Source organism: Gadus macrocephalus, chromosome 2 (genome assembly GCF_031168955.1).
Source record: "Gadus macrocephalus chromosome 2, ASM3116895v1".
NCBI lineage: Eukaryota > Metazoa > Chordata > Actinopteri > Gadiformes > Gadidae > Gadus > Gadus macrocephalus.
In genome coordinates this window covers 8,839,792-8,857,521 of record NC_082383.1, presented here as the reverse complement: position 1 = coordinate 8,857,521, position 17,730 = coordinate 8,839,792, and the positions used below count along the sequence as shown (strand labels likewise).

Here is a 17,730-nt window from a genome sequence, read left to right as displayed (position 1 = left end):
TGGCAAGAGCGGTGCGTTCTGCCATCGTGGTTGGACACCACGTTGAGATGGGGCCATCCCATACAGTTCAAGCGTCGTCCCCCACCCTTTATGGGGTTGGTGGAGACCACGCTACGGGACCCGGCTGCGAGCACGGCTCTGGCAGCAGAGGTGGCACGTCTCTTGGTAAAGGGGGCCATCACTGTCGTTCCCCCCCACGAGTCTCACCTAGGGTTTTATTCCCGCTACTTCCTGGTTTCCAAGAAGTCAGGGGAAAAGAGACCTATTCTGGATCTTCGTGTTCAACAGATTCGTTGCCACGAGGAAGTTCAGAATGCTCACTGTCGGAGCGTTGTTCCGGTGTGTGAGAGAGGGCGATTGGTTCACATCCCTGGATCTCAAGGATGCATACTTCCACGTCCCTTTTCGGCAAGCGCACAGGAAGTTTCTCCGCTTTGCCTTTATGGGGATGGCGTATGAGTACCAGTGTCTGCCGTTCGGCTATTCCCTGGCTCCGCGCACCTTCTCGAAGTGTGTGGAGACGGCGTTGGAACCGCTCAGGCGTCAGGGAAAGAGGATTCCCTTCTACCTAGACGACCTGCTTATTCTGAGCAACTCAGAAGAGGCCGCGAGAAGGGACACCATGTTGGTGATAAACCATCTCTCCTTCCTAGGTTTTGCCATCAACTGGGAGAAGAGCTCCCCGCTCCCCAGCCGGCAGACAGTCTACTTGGGGCTTTGCCTAGACTCAGCCACCATGACTGCGATGCTTTCGCCTCCTCGGCGAGACGCCATCCTGTCGGCGCTCTCCCGTTTTCGCGTTCGCAGAAACGTGACCGCGCTGTCCACCATGCGCCTGTTAGGGCTGATGGCAGCTGCCCACCCCGTGGTCCCCCTGGGTCTGCTTTTTATGCGCAGACTCCAGCGGTGGTTTGCTCGCCAACGGTTGGACCCCAGGCGACACAAACTCAGGGTGCTCCTCGTTCCCCGTTCGGTGTCGCCAGACCTGGAATATTGGAAAAGACCCTCCGTCCCCCTCAGAGGTGTTCCCCTGGGCAGGGTGGCGTCCTACGTAGTGGTCTTCACGGACGCCTCGTTGACGGGTTGGGGAGGAACGTGCCTCTCTCACTCGGTCGGAGACGAGTGGCGCATGCCCCCTACAGCACACATAAATGTGTTGGAGCTCGACGCTGTGAGGAAAGTGCTGTTGCATTTCTTTCACCTGGTGCACGGCCTCCACGTTCTGATCAGGACAGACAGCGTGTCGGCGGCGGCGTACATCAACAGACAGGGGGGAGTCCGCTCTCCTGCTCTCCACCGAAAGGCGGTCGAGCTCTGGCTTTGGGCTCATCAGTATCTCCTCAGTCTGAGAGCCCTGCATATCGCGGGCGCCCAGAACTTTGGGGCGGACCTCATGTCTCGAGGCGGTCCCCGCCGAGACGAGTGGCGGTTACATCCCAACATTGTCAGACTGATCTGGCAGAGGTTCGGGACAGCGCAGGTGGACCTCTTCGCGTCCAGGGAGAACACGCACTGCAGGTGGTGGTTCCCCCTCAGCCCTCGGGATCTTCCCCCGTTGGGGGTAGATGCGTTGGCACACACGCCTTGGCCGCGGGCTCTCTTGTATGCGTTTCCCCCGCTCCAGCTGATCCTTCCTCTTCTGGAACGGGTCAGACAGGAGAGACTGTCCCTGATATTAGTGGCCCCGGAGAACCGTTCAGCTCTGTGGTTTCCAGAGCTGGCCGCGCTCTCGCGTCCGAGAGTCGCCTTATAGAGTGGCGAAGTCACGCCCCTTCCGGTAGGGCTCATGGGACCTATGAGATCGAAAAATATGAATGGGTGTCAATGGAGAGAAAATAATTATTTTCTGGTCCCGGTCTTTATATGCCCTGGATTACACATATGTTGTTTGTGGATTTAAAGGATAATTTTTCATGCAAAGAGTTCGACCGTTTATTGTGCAATTGTTCAGATAAAGGCTGTAGAGAAAACACAACGAGAAAGACTACACGGCTCGTATGTGACGTCACGCTCCCTGCGACTGGCGTGGAGAAGACCGACAATCTTCCCATCGGCATAACTGAAACTCTGCACGTGCCCCGACTTATAATGGTTTTCACCTCTTTCGATGCTTTTATCCTCCCCTTGGAAAAAGCGGTGAAGTGGGGCAGAGAGATCGCCATCTCTGTGCCGAGTTCCAAGGGCGGGTGTGGTGACGTATATCATATGCGTCGAGAGCAGCGAAGAGCTGTAGTTCACAAAGCGGCCTCACATAAAACCTAAAATAATCAAACTTCTTCACGAACATTTTTAGTTTTCTTTGCATGAAAAATTATCATTTAAATCCATAAACAACATATGTGTAATCCAGGGCATATAAAGTCTGGGACCAGAAAATAATTATTTTCTCTCCATTGACACCCATTCATATTTTTCGATCTCATAGGTCCCATGAGCCCTACCGGAAGGGGCGTGACTTCGCCACTCTATAGGAGAGCCGGATTCCGTAGCTCCGCCCCCGGTGGTAGCGGACCTAATGGAAACCGTGTTGCTCTGGTTTTTCTGTTCCTTTTCATGGGTTCCATGAAGCACGGATTAGAGCCGGAGTCTTTACAGACTCACTTTTTTCTCCCTTGATCATTGCCTTGCTTGATCTAGGAGGAATTAGTTTTTTATTAAGCTGTTGTGTTTTACACTTCCTTGGCTTTTTTGAGTCTTAATGTGTTCTGGTGACTTAGGTCGTTTTGACTGGGGTCCAGCAGGAGAACATTGATCGGGCTCCGCTCGCAGCTTCACCTTAGCCCATAAGGCGAAGCCTAGACGGCGTAGCCTACATGAAATAGAACGATAGTTATGTTATTATAACTCTAGTTCTATGATTGTAGGCGTAGCCGTCTAGTTTCCCACCTGCTGTACCCTCCAAATGCTGAAAGAAAAGCGTGGAGGATGAGCGACGGTATACACCGCGTTATATAGACACGATACCGTGGGGAAATGTGGGCGGTGCCCACGCTGATAGGTGCATAGTTTGAATTTTCAGCGTGCGTGAGCGTGCGCACGGGACAAGCCCATAAGGCCAAGCCTAGACGGCTACGCCTACAATCATAGAACAAGAGTTATAATAACATAACTATCGTTATATGCTATAGACTAGGGGTGGGAATCTCTTGGCACCTCACGATTCGATTCAGATTATGAGATCAACGATTCGATCCTGAAGCGATTATCGATGCATCTCGATGCATCAATTCTTTTTATGTACATTTCCATTCGTGATTTTCAAAAATGTATGTATACATCTGGGTTTGCTACTCAGAGTTTGCTAATCACTTCCTACTTTTGTGATGATCATTGAAGACATCAACAGATGAATTAACTTATCTAATATTTCATAAGAGAGAACGCTTTTGTCACAAATATGACTTTCTATGAACAATGCAATAATCAATGCAGCTTGCGTTATAATAACACAATATGGAAGCATGCAAAAAATAGGTTTCAGTTTTATTTTCTTTCTAATCTTTCTTATCTATGTCATTAAAGGAAAAGCTGCTCTTGAATTAGAAGGAGTTCCTGTGTCTGGCTGTGAGTTTGCGCGCATGCTATGCGTAGGCTGAATCGCAATCGTGTCAAGACAAATCAGATTGGCCAATACACACTGAAGATAAATTCAATAATTTAAAAATGACAAAAATTATCCCTCTCTGGCGAACAGAATGTTGCAGCAGGCAAAAAATAATAATAATCTGATTATTAATTTATCTGCATCGAGACAGAATCGTTCTAGCGAGAATCGCGATGCACCGAAGAATCGATTATTTTTCCCACCCCTACTATAGACCCTATAGTATCTGCGGTATAAAGGCTGGGACGAATTTCAAATTATAAATATGTACAATCCATTACATTAGCTCTCTGGCTCGATCAGCGGACTAGAATACCTCCTAGAATCATTGCTTGTTGGCCGGAAACGGAAAGGGGGGCTGTTTACGTTTGGTTGTAGTCTTTTCGCTCAGTTCTCCGTCTTAACAGTAGGGCTAGAACCGAGCAAAAGACTACAACCAAACGTGAACACCCCCCCTTTCCGTTTCCGGCCAACGAGCAATGAGTCTTCCAACAGAAATCCATGGGATTTACAAAATGCGCTAAATGTGCAATAAAACACGATAGAAACTGTATTTCGCTACGATACTTGATTCAACCACTCTATTTCATCCTAGACAAACCAGAAAGGGGGCTCAATGTTCAAAATAAAAAAAGTAATAGCTCACACCAACATATTGAAAAAAAGAACGGATGGAAATATAATAAAAAATATAATCGATTTAAAAGAAAATCGGAATCGAAATTGAATCGAGAACAAATAATTTGCAATGCATTGATGAATTGAATTTTAATAAGTCAAGGAAAGGGGGAAAAATACAATGTTTTTGCCAGTCTCCAAAAAAGACTGCTGCGAACGCAGGTGGCGTCACGACTTAAGGGGCACCAGCGGCATGGTTTGTGTGGACTTCTGCAGCTCTGCCTGGGCAGTGGTTGACTGCGGCATCCTAGAGAAAGCTGAGCTTTTCAGGAAACTTATTGTATACCGGTACAGTGTGTTGGATAGTGAAGCTCCGTCGGAGCATCGATTTATTTAATACCCGTGTCCGAAGGTTAGGCTTCCCGGACCGATATAGTTTAACGCTACGGTGTGGCGCATGTCATTTGAAAAACAGGTCATTATAGCACTCATACAAAACGACGGCACTAAAGAAGTGTCACAATGTTGCCCTGGGCCGTAACCAAGGCGATAACATGCCCCTCTCCTAAAACTCTCAGCATAAAACACATTTTTCAAGACCTCAAAGTTTTAGATTTCCCGGTGAAATAGTGAGTTCAATGGTTCTTTAAACTGTAATGTTATTTTTAAGTTCTCGTATCGGTACTCTGTATATATCTGCGAATACCCAAATGTAAGAAATTGTACTTGTATTGGTCTGAGAAAAAGTGGAATCGGTGGAACCCTAAATATGCTAAAGGGCTGTACTCTTCTTAAAGCAGATTTTTTTTCAAGAGTGCTTCCAAGAAAATTTAGAACTAAATGGCTTTGCGTTTCTCACTGTTCTAGGCTCCTTCCCACTTTCTGATGAGGAGAGCAGTGGCGAACATGCAAGGGAAGGACTCTCGGAAGACAAGTCCATGGGGAAAGAGAGTGGGGGGAGAGATAAACTTGGGAGTTTCTGTGACCGGGACGAGCAGCAGGGACACTCTTCTTCTCAGGCTTCTCCAAGGAAGAGGAAGCCAACCTTCGGTATACTGTCCTTAACCACCAGGGGAGGTTAGTTTTATTTCTAACATTATTCTATCAACACAGACATTTAAATCTATAGTCTGGCGTTATAAATGATTTACCTCGGGTGTACTGTGGAGTGGGTAAGACTGTTTTTAATAGCAGGCTAGCATTGCCCGTTGCCGTGCGCTAGCCTAGCACGAGCGAACTCTGCAACTAGAAGGACTGAATGAAATGTGTTGAAAACTGTCTCCAGTGATATAGAATACCAATGCTCACTTGGGAATCAGGCCCTATGTCCAAAATTCCGAACTACCCCGTTAATTTAGAGTAAACATTGTCCCGCACTGTCCTTTGTGTGTGTGAATAGGTGAGAGTGAGGCCACATGTTATAAAGAAACAACCACCGTCTCAGCCCTAATGTTGGAATCTGCAGTCCTTCTGTGATATGGCAGAACAAGCAAGTTATGCCTCATTAGGGAGATATATATTAGGGGATTTCTACAGTGGCTAATCTAAAGGGAATATTTATTGACACTTTACCGTTTACTACTGCTAGCCGAGTTCTAGGTTATTATGCGCTTACAGATCCCTGTCTCCAGCAACATGATTGGTCGAAACCAACACAGGGAAAAAAGCGAAACCCTTTAATCCAGATATACATCCAGTGAGGCTAGTCCAGATGGAGTGGCTTGCACATTTGTTTTAAAAGTTCAAGCCTACACATATGTACTTTAGGTGTACTTTGGGTAAACTTCGAGTAAGCAGTCCAGAAATCCATAACCAGAACCAAGGTATTTTTGACCATTCACAACACGGTGTTCAAGAAAATAAACCCCCTCTGAAACATAAACGAGGCAGGCATTGTGATGCATTGCTTAATACTGTGTCCTGATTGGTTGAAATACCTTGAATCCGGTATTAGGTATAGTTCAAGCCACTCGCCTCTCTTGAGTTATTGACTGAAATGATGCATTTCATTCAGCCAGGTTTGTCTCTTTGATATAAAGTACCAGAAAGACAGTGGTACATTATAATGTATCATTGAATTAATCTTCACCCTGAATATATTAATATGGTTTGTGTTATATTCCTGAGCCTCTCTGCCGAAGGGGGAAAATGTGGAGATCTGGACGTGGGATCTATACAAGCACCTTCTGCCTGTTACCTGTGGTGACGAGGAGGGGACGCTCTTCCGCGACAAACTGGCAAAAGGTGAGCCGGTAATAGCCTGATTAGAGGCTGGAATCGGTGATCAATTTATTCCTGTTCCAAGGGTTGAGTTTATACAAAGTTGTGTACAGAAACACAGCGACGGAATTTATGTTTTGTTATTTATGTGAAGGAATTGGTAATGACGTTTTCAGTTTGGCGTTTGAGGTAATGAACTAATAAGACTACAAAATGAGCCATAAAGGAGTAAAAGCCTGATTTACTCCTTGGTTTAGGGGATTCATGATTAAACTTTCTGGATTATTGTTAACATTAAAGATTAATTATTATGGTTTTCATTGGAAATGTTGAAAATCAAACCAGGTATTGCATTTGAAAATAAATAAATATATACAATTTAAAATGTAAAAGACATTGGTTACACTGGAAACAGTAACCAACTGGAGGAAAGGGAAAAACCAAACAAGATGGGGTTTTTATTTGTCTCTTCAGGTTAAACAGAGTGGGCTTGACCAGAGATTTAGTTTATTTTTTAAACCTATTTTCCTCCTTCAAGCAGTCTTTACCTTATGACTGTCTCTGTGGTTTCAGGAGAGCCGTGCATCCTGAGGAACAATGAGTGGTACACACCCTGCGCGTTTCAGAAGCTTAGCGGCAAGGGCAGCCGCAGTAACTGGAAGAAGAGTATCCGTTGCAACGACACCACGTTAGAAAAGCTATTGAAGGTATTTAAAAGGAGAACCAAACCCTAAAAACAATTATTATAGGGGACGAACTGAAGGACCCGCTAGTCATTAGCCGCGTTATCAATTGATGGCAGACTTGGTCCAGTCAAGCACAAATCCACAGATTTAAGAGCTTTCACCTCCCACACACTCAAGGTAAAGTGGGCTGTGATGGCTTTGGCCCACCACAAACCCAGCCTCAACCTGCTTTGGTTCTGCTGTGTATTATACATCACCACAATGATAATGTTGAGATATCTGAGGTACCACATGGAGGATTTGTTTAGTGCCCCCTGTTGTCAAATGTTGGTATTATGTATCTGACATCTATGTGTCCTGCTTAAAATCTTACTGCAGGGAAAACCATAAAGGAGTAGAACCCTACCCCAAAACTAAAATTATTACCACTTCATGCAAAAAATCGTTAAATCTATCAGATGACAGAAGTGATGTTAGGAATATCTATATCTTAGGATCTCTAAATCTTGACATTAAAGTGTAATTCCGGCGCAAATTGAACCCAGGATCTTTGTTTTGGCATTAAAACCCATCAAATCAGCCTCCCAGATACCTTTTTCATTGAAAATCGAGTATTATAGTTTGCCGGGCGCAATGTTTGGCGTCCATGTTGTTGACTTTGGGCATAGTGTTTCGCTTCTAAATCCGCATTTTTGAACCACTAAATAGCACCAAACCTCTGCAGTAGCATGACTAGGGTCCCTACACATAAAACGAAGCACAAACAACTTAGTTTGCAAACCCGGAGTTTATTTAAAAAGACAGTTTAACAAGCATTACCGGGAGGTCCGTGTTTACAGGAAGTCCACACAAGTCGATTGCCGAATGCGCCGGAGTTCAGTTCAAGGAGGAAAGTTTTGGAATTTATAATTTATATAATATATATTTATAAATAATATATAGCAAGTGTTGACACGTAAATTAAAGGAATTGCATATGTAAGTTACAGTTACAAAATAATTGTTCGCTACAATCAAGCATGGCACGTTGTTGACGGAAGACGCACTGCACACGTGATTGACGCATAGAGTGAAGGACAGCTCAAGCACCGGAGAAGACGACCCATCCACAGCTTGAAGTCAAGAGAGAGATGGTTCGTGTTTGCGTCAAGAAACAAAGTTATAAGCCCTAACTTCATTCGAGGAAGTGAAAGATGATCTTGTGAGTTTTCCAGGTAGGTTAACCTCGATTTATTGTGTATAAGGATTTGTGGTGGGAATTTACGGACCACGTCAATCGTTTTCTGCGTCAACCGGGTAGAATAAAGTCATCAGAACGTTCAACAATTGCGGTCATATTTGTGTTAAAAAGGTACAAGACCATACAACAAACAATTAAACAAACGTTGCAAGGAGAACTCCATTGCATTGGCTAAAGCCAGGAATGCACATTGCCAAGACAGCATTGCCCCCCAATACTACCTTACCATTTGGTTAATAAAATGGTAATCTATCAGTGGAAGCTGATAATGGACTTCTCCTTGCAACGTTTGTTTGATTGTTTGTTGTATGGTCTTGTACCGTTTTTACACAAATATGACCGCAATTGTTAAACGTTCTGATGACTTTATTCTACCCGGTTGACGCAGAAAACGATTGACGTGGTCCGTAAATTCCCACCACAAATCCTTATACAATAAATCGAGGTTAACCTACCTGGACAACTCACAAGATCATCTTTCACTTCCTCGAATGAAGTAAGGGCTTATAACTTTGTTTCTTGACGCAAACACGAACCATCTCTCTCTTGACTTCAAGCTGTGGATGGGTCGTCTTCTCCGGTGCTTGAGCTGTCCTTCACTCTATGCGTCAATCACGTGTGCAGTGCGTCTTCCGTCAACAACGTGCCATGCTTGATTGTAGCGAACAATTATTTTGTAACTGTAACTTACATATGCAATTCCTTTAATTTACGTGTCAACACTTGCTATATATTATATATATATATTATATAAATGATAAATTCCAAAACTTTCCTCCTTGAACTGAACTCCGGCGCATTCGGCAATCGACTTGTGTGGACTTCCTGTAAACACGGACCTCCCGGTAATGCTTGTTAAACTGTCTTTTTAAATAAACTCCGGGTTTGCAAACTAAGTTGTTTGTGCTTCGTTTTATGTTTTGGGACCCTAGTCATGCTACTGCAGAGGTTTGGTGCTATTTAGTGGTTCAAAAATGCGGATTTAGAAGCGAAACACTATGCCCCAAGTCAACAACATGGACGCCAAACATTGCGCCCGGCAAACTATAATACTCGATTTTCAATGAAAAAGGTATCTGGGAGGCTTATTTGATGGGTTTTAATGCCAAAACAAAGATCCTGGGTTCAATTTGCGCCGGAATTACACTTTAATGCATAAAGTTTTCAAAACATAGGATAATTCATATAATAAATATATAATATAATATTAAAATACTAATTTATGTATGGAATCACGACTCGAGTAGAATGTGCAGACACCTATGCCTGAACAGTAATAAAGCCACCACTTAAAAAGGTGTCTGTGAGACGGCATGTTTCACAATTTTGGTTGTGGGCAGGGACAAGGTCAAACAGGGTGTTGGGGGCAAGAGAGTTGGGTGTAAGGTTTGAAAGTTCATGCCTGCATGAGCAAACTACTAGTGATCAATCACTTTGGTTCTGTTTAAAATATCTAAATTCTACAACCGTGTTTGAATCTAGATTTAATAACTTATCTGTTAACACAAAAGGCTAAACACACCCACAATCAGCCCAGCCTGGTAAGACATAGGGGAGTTTATATCCTAATATGAGGAACCTTTTTCCAGTAGCTTAATGTGTGTGTGTGTGTGTGTGTGTTGTGCAACCCCGTTGCAGGACAAACACCTGACATGCCCGGGATATAATAAGAGCAAGGTAACTTTCCATAAATCAATTATTGATTAATCCAAAAAAATCAAAAATTATTTGGATTGCTGGTTTGTGTTTTCTCAGGATTCATGCTTGGCTGTTTATCCTCTTTCTGCTCGTTTGTTCTCATGTCTAGGCTAAGAAATCAACGCTCCCCTGCAGCTCAAACACCGGTTTGTTGCGGTTATTCTATTTCATTTATTTGACATTTTCCATAACCAGAACCAAGGTATTTTTGACCATTCACAACACGGTGTTCAAGAAAATAAATCCCCTCTGAAACATAAACGAGGCAGGCATTGTGATGCATTGCTTAATACTGTGTCCTGATTGGTTGAAATACCTTGAATCCGGTATTAGGTATAGTTCAAGCCACTCGCCTCTCTTGAGTTATTGACTGAAATTATGTATTTCATTCAGCCAGGGTTGTCTCTTTGATATAAAGTACCAGAAAGACAGTGGTACATTATAATGTATCATTGAATTAATCTTCACCCTGAATATATTAATATGGTTTGTGTTATATTCCTAAGCCTCTCTGCCGAAGGGGGAAAATGTGGAGATCTCGACGTTGGATAAGTACAGGCACCAGCTGCCTGTTACCTGTGGTGACGAGCAGGGGACGCTCTACCGCGACAAACTGGCAAAAGGTGAGCCGGAAATAGCCTGATTAGAGGCTGGAATCGGTGATCAATTTATTCCTGTTCCAAGGGTTGAGTTTATACAAAGTTGTGTACAGAAACACAGCGACGGAATTTATGTTTTGTTATTTATGTGAAGGAATTGGTAATGACGTTTTCAGTTTGGCGTTTGAGGTAATGAACTAATAAGACTACAAAATGAGCCATAAAGGAGTAAAAGCCTGATTTACTCCTTGGTTTAGGGGATTCATGATTAAACTTTCTGGATTATTGTTAACATTAAAGATTAATTATTATGGTTTTCATTGGAAATGTTGAAAATCAAACCAGGTATTGCATTTGAAAATAAATAAATATATACAATTTAAAATTTAAAAGACATTGGTTACACTGGAAACAGTAACCAACTGGAGGAAAGGGAAAAACCAAACAAGATGGGGTTTTTATTTGTCTCTTCAGGTTAAACAGAGTGGGCTTGACCAGAGATTTAGTTTATTTTTTAAACCTATTTTCCTCCTTCAAGCAGTCTTTACCTTATGACTGTCTCTGTGGTTTCAGGAGAGCCGTGCATCCTGAGGAACAAGAAGTGGTACACACCCCGCGCGTTTCAGAAGCTTAGCGGCAAGGGCAGCCGCAGTAACTGGAAGAAGAGTATCCGTTGCAAGGACACCACGTTAGAAAAGCTATTGACGGTATTTAAAAGGAGAACCAAACCCTAAAAACAATTATTATAGGGGACGAACTGAAGGACCCGCTTGTCATTAGCCGCGTTATCAATTGATGGCAGACTTGGTCCAGTCAAGCACACATCCACAGATTTAAGAGCTTTCACCTCCCACACACTCAAGGTAAAGTGGGCTGTGATGGCTTTGGCCCTCCACAAACCCAGCCTCCACCTGCTTTGGTTCTGCTGTGTATTATACATCACCACAATGATAATGTTGAGATATCTGAGGTACCACATGGAGGATTTGTTTAGTGCCCCCTGTTGTCAAATGTTGGTAATATGTATCTGACATCGCTATGTCCTGCTTAAAATCTTACTGCAGGGAAAACCATAAAGGAGTAGAACCCTACCCCAAAACTAAAATTATTACCACTTCATGCAAAAAATCGTTAAATCTATCAGATGACAGAAGTGATGTTAGGAATATCTATATCTTAGGATCTCTAAATCTTGACATTAATGCATAAAGTTTTCAAAACATAGGATAATTCATATAATAAATATATAATATAATATTAAAATACTAATTTATGTATGGAATCACGACTCGAGTAGAAAGTGCAGACACCTATGCCTGAACAGTAATAAAGCCACCACTTAAAAAGGTGTCTGTGAGACGGCATGTTTCACAATTTTGGTTGTGGGCAGGGACAAGGTCAAACAGGGTGTTAAAGCCGATGTATGCTCTGTTTTAGACGTAACGCGTAAGCACGTAAGATACATAACCCCCCCTTGCGCGGTAAAATATCCCCCCTTACGTGCTTAAGTGCGTCGCCCAAAATTCCTGACTATGCGACTAAAACACTACGGCCCTACGCAGCTCGCAAAGACTGTGATTGGCCAGCTAACCACATCTCACATTTCCGGTTTTACAGCATAAAAGCGCCAACCTTAACATCGTTCAGAGTGTGGAAAAAGACCGCTAACCTAAACTTAGCTACTGCTACTCTCGTCGAAAATACTGGAAGTGCATAAATATAAACAAGCCAGCGATTTCCACTTCCACAGATTCGTTCGTTGTTCGTTACTGTTCTGGCGGAGAATCCCCTTGCAACACGCGCAATCCTTAAGGAACCTTAAAGGAACCGTAAATCAAAACTTGTCTAAAACAAGTCCCTTGTGTAAATTACGTGCTTACGTCTCTGCGTCTAAAACGACCCTAAATCGGCCTTTAGGGGCAAGAGAGTTGGGTGTAAGGTTTGAAAGTTCATGCCTGCATGAGCAAACTACTAGTGATCAATCACTTTGGTTCTGTTTAAAATATCTAAATTCTACAACCGTGTTTGAATCTAGATTTAATAACTTATCTGTTAACACAAAAGGCTAAACACACCCACAATCAGCCCAGCCTGGTAAGACATAGGGGAGTTTATATCCTAATATGAGGAACCTTTTTCCAGTAGCTTAATGTGTGTGTGTGTGTGTGTGTGTGTGTGTGTGTGTGTGTGTGTGTGTGTGTGTGTGTGTGTGTGTGTGTGTGTGTGTGTGTGTGTGTGTGTGTGTGTGTGTGTGTGTGTGTGTGTGTGTGTTGTGCAACCCCGTTGCAGGACGGACACCTGACATGCCCGGGATATAATAAGTGCAAGGTAACTTTCCATAAATCAATAATTGATTAATCCAAAAAAATCGAAAATTATTTGGATTGCTGGTTTGTGTTTTCTCAGGATTCATGCTTGGCTGTTTGTCCTCCTTCTGCTCGTTTGTTCTCATGTCTAGGCTAAGAAATCAACGCTCCCCTGCAGCCCAAACACCGGTTTGTTGCGGTTATTCTATTTCATTTATTTGACATTTTACTTGTAAAGTTTAGGTATTTTTACTGCATTTTCTCTTAAAGGGACTCTCACCTTTGTTGCATTTGAGAATTACAGCACATTCAAATCATCCCGCCTTCCTCCAATGCCCCACCCCCTAAGCGTTATTTTTTAGAGTACAAAACTAAGCGTTATTTTTTAGAGTACTGTAACGACCTCGCCGGTGACATAATGATGTCGAGTCATTAGTAGTTGAAGGTAGTTTTAATGAACCAAAACCAGGTCACTGAAACCCGTAACATTGTAACCAACGGCAGAAAACCGACACAAAACAAACCCCGGTTACCCCGGCAACCCCCAACACGGTCTCACTCGCGTGCAGGCCCCCACCCTCCTGTTCTTCCAAGGCCCTCCCCCAGCTGACCTAATGATTCGCCCCCACGCTGATTGACAAGAAGAACATTACAATACATGCACATAGAACAACTGGCATAACGGACAACGAAATATAATGTAACACATAACACACAAAGTATTTAACTGTCCCAGGGTCGCTACAGTACAAAAGTTCTAGACTCCCATGGGTTATGTTTAGACTCCCATGGGTTATGTTTAGACTCCCAGGGGTCATAATATCTACCATCCGGGAGCTCCAGATTAGCGGGACAACGTCGCGTCTGAGCCCGAAATGGGTCCCGTAATCGGACTGAGTGTGGCGGTTGGTTGCCAACGGTCTGGAGGTCTTCCTGGAGCTCCAGAGTAGCGGGACAACGTCCGTCTGAGTCCGAAATGGGTCCCGTAATCGGACTGAGTGTGGCGGTTGGTTGCCAACGGTCTGGAGGTCTTCCTGGAGCTCCAGAGTAGCCGGACAACTTCGCGTCTGAGTCCGAAACGGGTCCCCTAATCGGACTGAGTGGTGCGGTTGGTTGCCAACGGTCTGGAGGTCCTGAGAATCATCCAGGGGAGCGGGACCACTTGGCTTCTGAGGCCGAATCGGGTCCCCTTGTCGGACTGAATGGTGCAGTTGGTGGCCAACAGTCTGGAGGTCTTCCTGAGGCTCCAGAGGAGGGTAACTCTGTGAGTCTGAGTCCGAGATGAGTCCCCTAAGCGGACTGAATGGTGCAGTTTCAGTACGCCGTGGACCACTTTGGTCTGCCATCGTCAGTCGCTACGGTCGCTACTCGCTACTGTCTGCCGTGGAATCAAAACAAACCCTCTAGTTGAGGACGCGCCTTGATGACGCGGGCCCGAATGCGCCACAAGCAGACGGAAAACCTTATATATCCATGCAGCAAACAGACAGGTCTGTCGGCCAATAAGGTCATTCGGTCCGAAGAATTTTATTGGTTGAAGTTTTCACTAAATATTATGAGAGTAAAATAATTGTTTGTTTTTACTCCTGGTGGGTCTGTCTTGCATATTAGAGTGTTATTACCTTATTAATACCAATTTAACCTTATCCAAAAAAAGTGTAAAAATGCAACAAAGGTGAGAGTCCCTTTAAGTGAATCAACAGGTGTGGCTGAGCACAGTAAAAGCATGCAATCAATATGACCAGATATGATAATGAATTGGTCTTCAAATTAAAATCAAACATTTGCATGACCTTTTTTTCTATTGTCAGTTTCAGCTATCCCTGAAAACGGAGAAGAAATTGAGGAAGAGAAGGGGGAGGAGGAGGAGCTGCAGGCCAGCCCGGATGAGGAGGATGAAGTGGAACTGCAGGGGAATGATTGCTCTACGCCACGCTCCGATACAGGTACATGAGACAGTGCCACATATGGACACATTAAAATGTATTACCACTATTGTAGTATTCATTTATATGATAAGGATTATTAGCTATTACAGGCTAAAATCCAATATCTGAATTTTAAGCCTTCAGATGTGTTTTAAGGAGTTTTTGGAAAGAGGGGGCATGTTATCCACATGGTTACGACCCATGCCAATTTAAATGGCCCATTCCAATGAGCGGTGCGGTTAGCCAGTGATATGTTACTCGTTCATATTTTGGGCGAACGTGAACTGAACGTACTGTATTACTGCCTGATTCTGGTGTCTGAACGCAAAAAGAAGATTTGTTTGACCGGTTGCCAGTATTATCTCCGTGTGGTTCATTTGCAGTTGCGGTGTTGTCAGCTTACTGTTACATTAAACTGTAATCAGAAAACGCGGTTATATGCTATAGACTAGGGTTGGAAATCTCTTGGCACCTCACGATTCGATTCCGATTATGAGATCAACGATTCGATTCTGAAGCGATTCTCGATGCATCTCGATGCAACAATTCTTCTTATGTACATTTCCATGCGTGATTTTCAAAAACATATATATACATCTGGGTTTGCTACTCAGTTTTCTAATCACTTCCTACTTTTGTGATGATCATTGAAGACATCAACAGATGAATTAACTTATCTTATATTTCATAAGAGAGAACGCTTTTGTCACAAATATGACTTTATATGAACAATGCAATAATCAATGCAGCTTGCATTTTAACACGGTATCGAAGAATGCAAAAAATAGGTTTCAGTTTTATTTTCTTTATAATCTTTATTTTCTATTTCATTAAAGGAAAAGCTGCTCTTGAATTAGAAGGAGTTCCTGTGTCTGGCTGTGAGTTTGAGCGCATGCTATGCGTAGGCTGAATCGCAATCGTGTCAAGACAAATCAGATTGGCCAATACACAGTGAAGATAAAAAATTCAAAAATTATCCCTCTCTGACAAACATAATGTTGCAGCAGGCAAAAAATAATAATAATCTGATTATTCATTTATCTGCATCGAGACAGAATCGTTCTAGCGAGATTCGCGATGCATCAAAGAATCGATTATTTTTCCCACCCCTACTATAGACCCTATAGTATCTATGGTATAAAGGCTGGGACGAATTTCAAATTATAAATATCTACAATCCATTACATTAGCTCTCTGGCTCGATCAGCGGACTAGAATACCTCCTAGAATCATTGCTTGTTGGCCGGAAACGGAAAGGGGGGCTGTTTACGTTTGGTTGTAGTCTTTTCGCTCGGTTGTCCGTCTTAACAGTAGGGCTAGAACCGAGCAAAGGACTACAACCAAACGTGAACACCCCCCCTTTCCGTTTCCGGCCAACGAGCAATGAGTCTTCCAACAGAAATCCATGGGATTTACAAAATGCGCTAAATGTGCAATAAAACACGATAGAAACTGTATTTCGCTACGATACTTGATTCAACCACTCTATTTCATCCTAGACAAACCAGAAAGGGGGCTCAATGTTCAAAATAAAAAAAATAATAGCTCACACCAACATATTGAAAAAAAGAACGGATGGAAATATAATAAAAAATATAATCGATTTAAAAGAAAATCGGAATCGAAATTGAATCGAGAACAAATAATTTGCAATGCATTGATGAATCTATTTTTTTACCCAGCCCTAACACACACAGTAGCGTTATGCTGGATGTGTCCGGTAAGCCTTATCTTCAGATATGAATACATTGCTGCTCAGATGGAGCTTCACCAGCCACACACATCGTGTCATTCTGCTATGAGTGTCTGAAAAGCCCAACTTTCTTGCGACACCACAGTCAACCGCTTCCCAGACAGAGCTCCACAAATCCACACACAGCGCGCCGCCGGAGCCCCTTCATCGTGACATCAGACTACCTCGGAAAAAGTAGTCTGACGTCTTTTTTCCAGTAACAGTGATAAAATTACATTGATTATTATGTTGATGATCATATAAGACAAACAACCACGTTTAAAACAAAGTGGTTTCGAGTTCACTGGCTCTTTAGATAAGATTATGACTGTTAAGGAACTGCGGGTGCATGCAGGCAGGTAGGACCCAAACGCAGACGGTTTCAGGAAACGGCACTTTATTCAAGCCTAAAGGCTAAGGCACAGGAATCAGGGAACTCGGGAGACAACTCGGAACTCGGGAGACTACAGGGAACTCGGGAGACGACAGGGAACACGGAACACGCAGGACTAGCCACCACCAACAACCACAGCAAACCACAATGACAGCACAAGGAACAAAGGAAGACGAGGGCTTAAATAACAAACACAACGAGGAACAGCTGAGACACATTAGGGGAGGGAACAGCAATCAACACAGGAGGGAAACACAGGGAAACACCCACACCCTGACAGTACCCCCCCCTTAAGGGTCGACTCCCAGGCGACCCACGACCAGCAAAGAAAGTCAAACCCAAAACGGGTGGGTGGAGGGGCGCCAGGAGGGGGGAATCAAAAAAAATGGACTGCGGCAGAGCCGAGGGACGTCAGGCGGGCGGCCAGAAAACTGCCCCAGGGCATGGCAGGGAGCCTCAGGCGGACGGCCTGGGGGGCAAGCAGAGGCAGAGTGAAGGCGGAACCCTTCAGGAGGCCGGCGGTAAGGACGATGAGGGCTCAGTCCCTCAGGAGACCTGCAGTGGCACAGAACCCCCTCAGAAGGCCGGCAGCGGTGAAGGCGGAACCCTTCAGGAGGCCGGCGAAGGCGAGGTAGAGGGCGGGTCCCCTCAAGAGGGAGGCCCGGTAGAGGGCGGGTCCCCTCAGGAGGAAGGCCCGGTAGAGGGC

The 17,730-nt window shown here is 44.0% G+C and overlaps 1 protein-coding gene across 10 annotated transcripts in view; it reads left to right on the top strand.

Moving 5' to 3' along the window:
* LOC132472485 (uncharacterized) overlaps positions 1-17,730 on the top strand; it is a 152,398-nt gene that overhangs the window by 91,870 nt on the left and 42,798 nt on the right. For 5 of the 10 annotated variants that reach the window (XM_060072123.1, XM_060072139.1, XM_060072105.1 and 2 more), the window contains 10 exons: positions 5,090-5,299; positions 6,350-6,466; positions 7,016-7,149; positions 10,006-10,044; positions 10,175-10,211; positions 10,572-10,688; positions 11,238-11,371; positions 12,954-12,992; positions 13,123-13,159; positions 14,782-14,916. In XM_060072123.1, coding sequence (XP_059928106.1) covers positions 5,090-5,299; positions 6,350-6,466; positions 7,016-7,149; positions 10,006-10,044; positions 10,175-10,211; positions 10,572-10,688; positions 11,238-11,371; positions 12,954-12,992; positions 13,123-13,159; positions 14,782-14,916 — 999 coding nt within the window. The remainder of the gene's footprint in view (positions 1-5,089; positions 5,300-6,349; positions 6,467-7,015; positions 7,150-10,005; positions 10,045-10,174; positions 10,212-10,571; positions 10,689-11,237; positions 11,372-12,953; positions 12,993-13,122; positions 13,160-14,781; positions 14,917-17,730) is intronic. The other 5 variants (XM_060072115.1, XM_060072163.1, XM_060072154.1 and 2 more) reach the window with 5 other exon arrangements.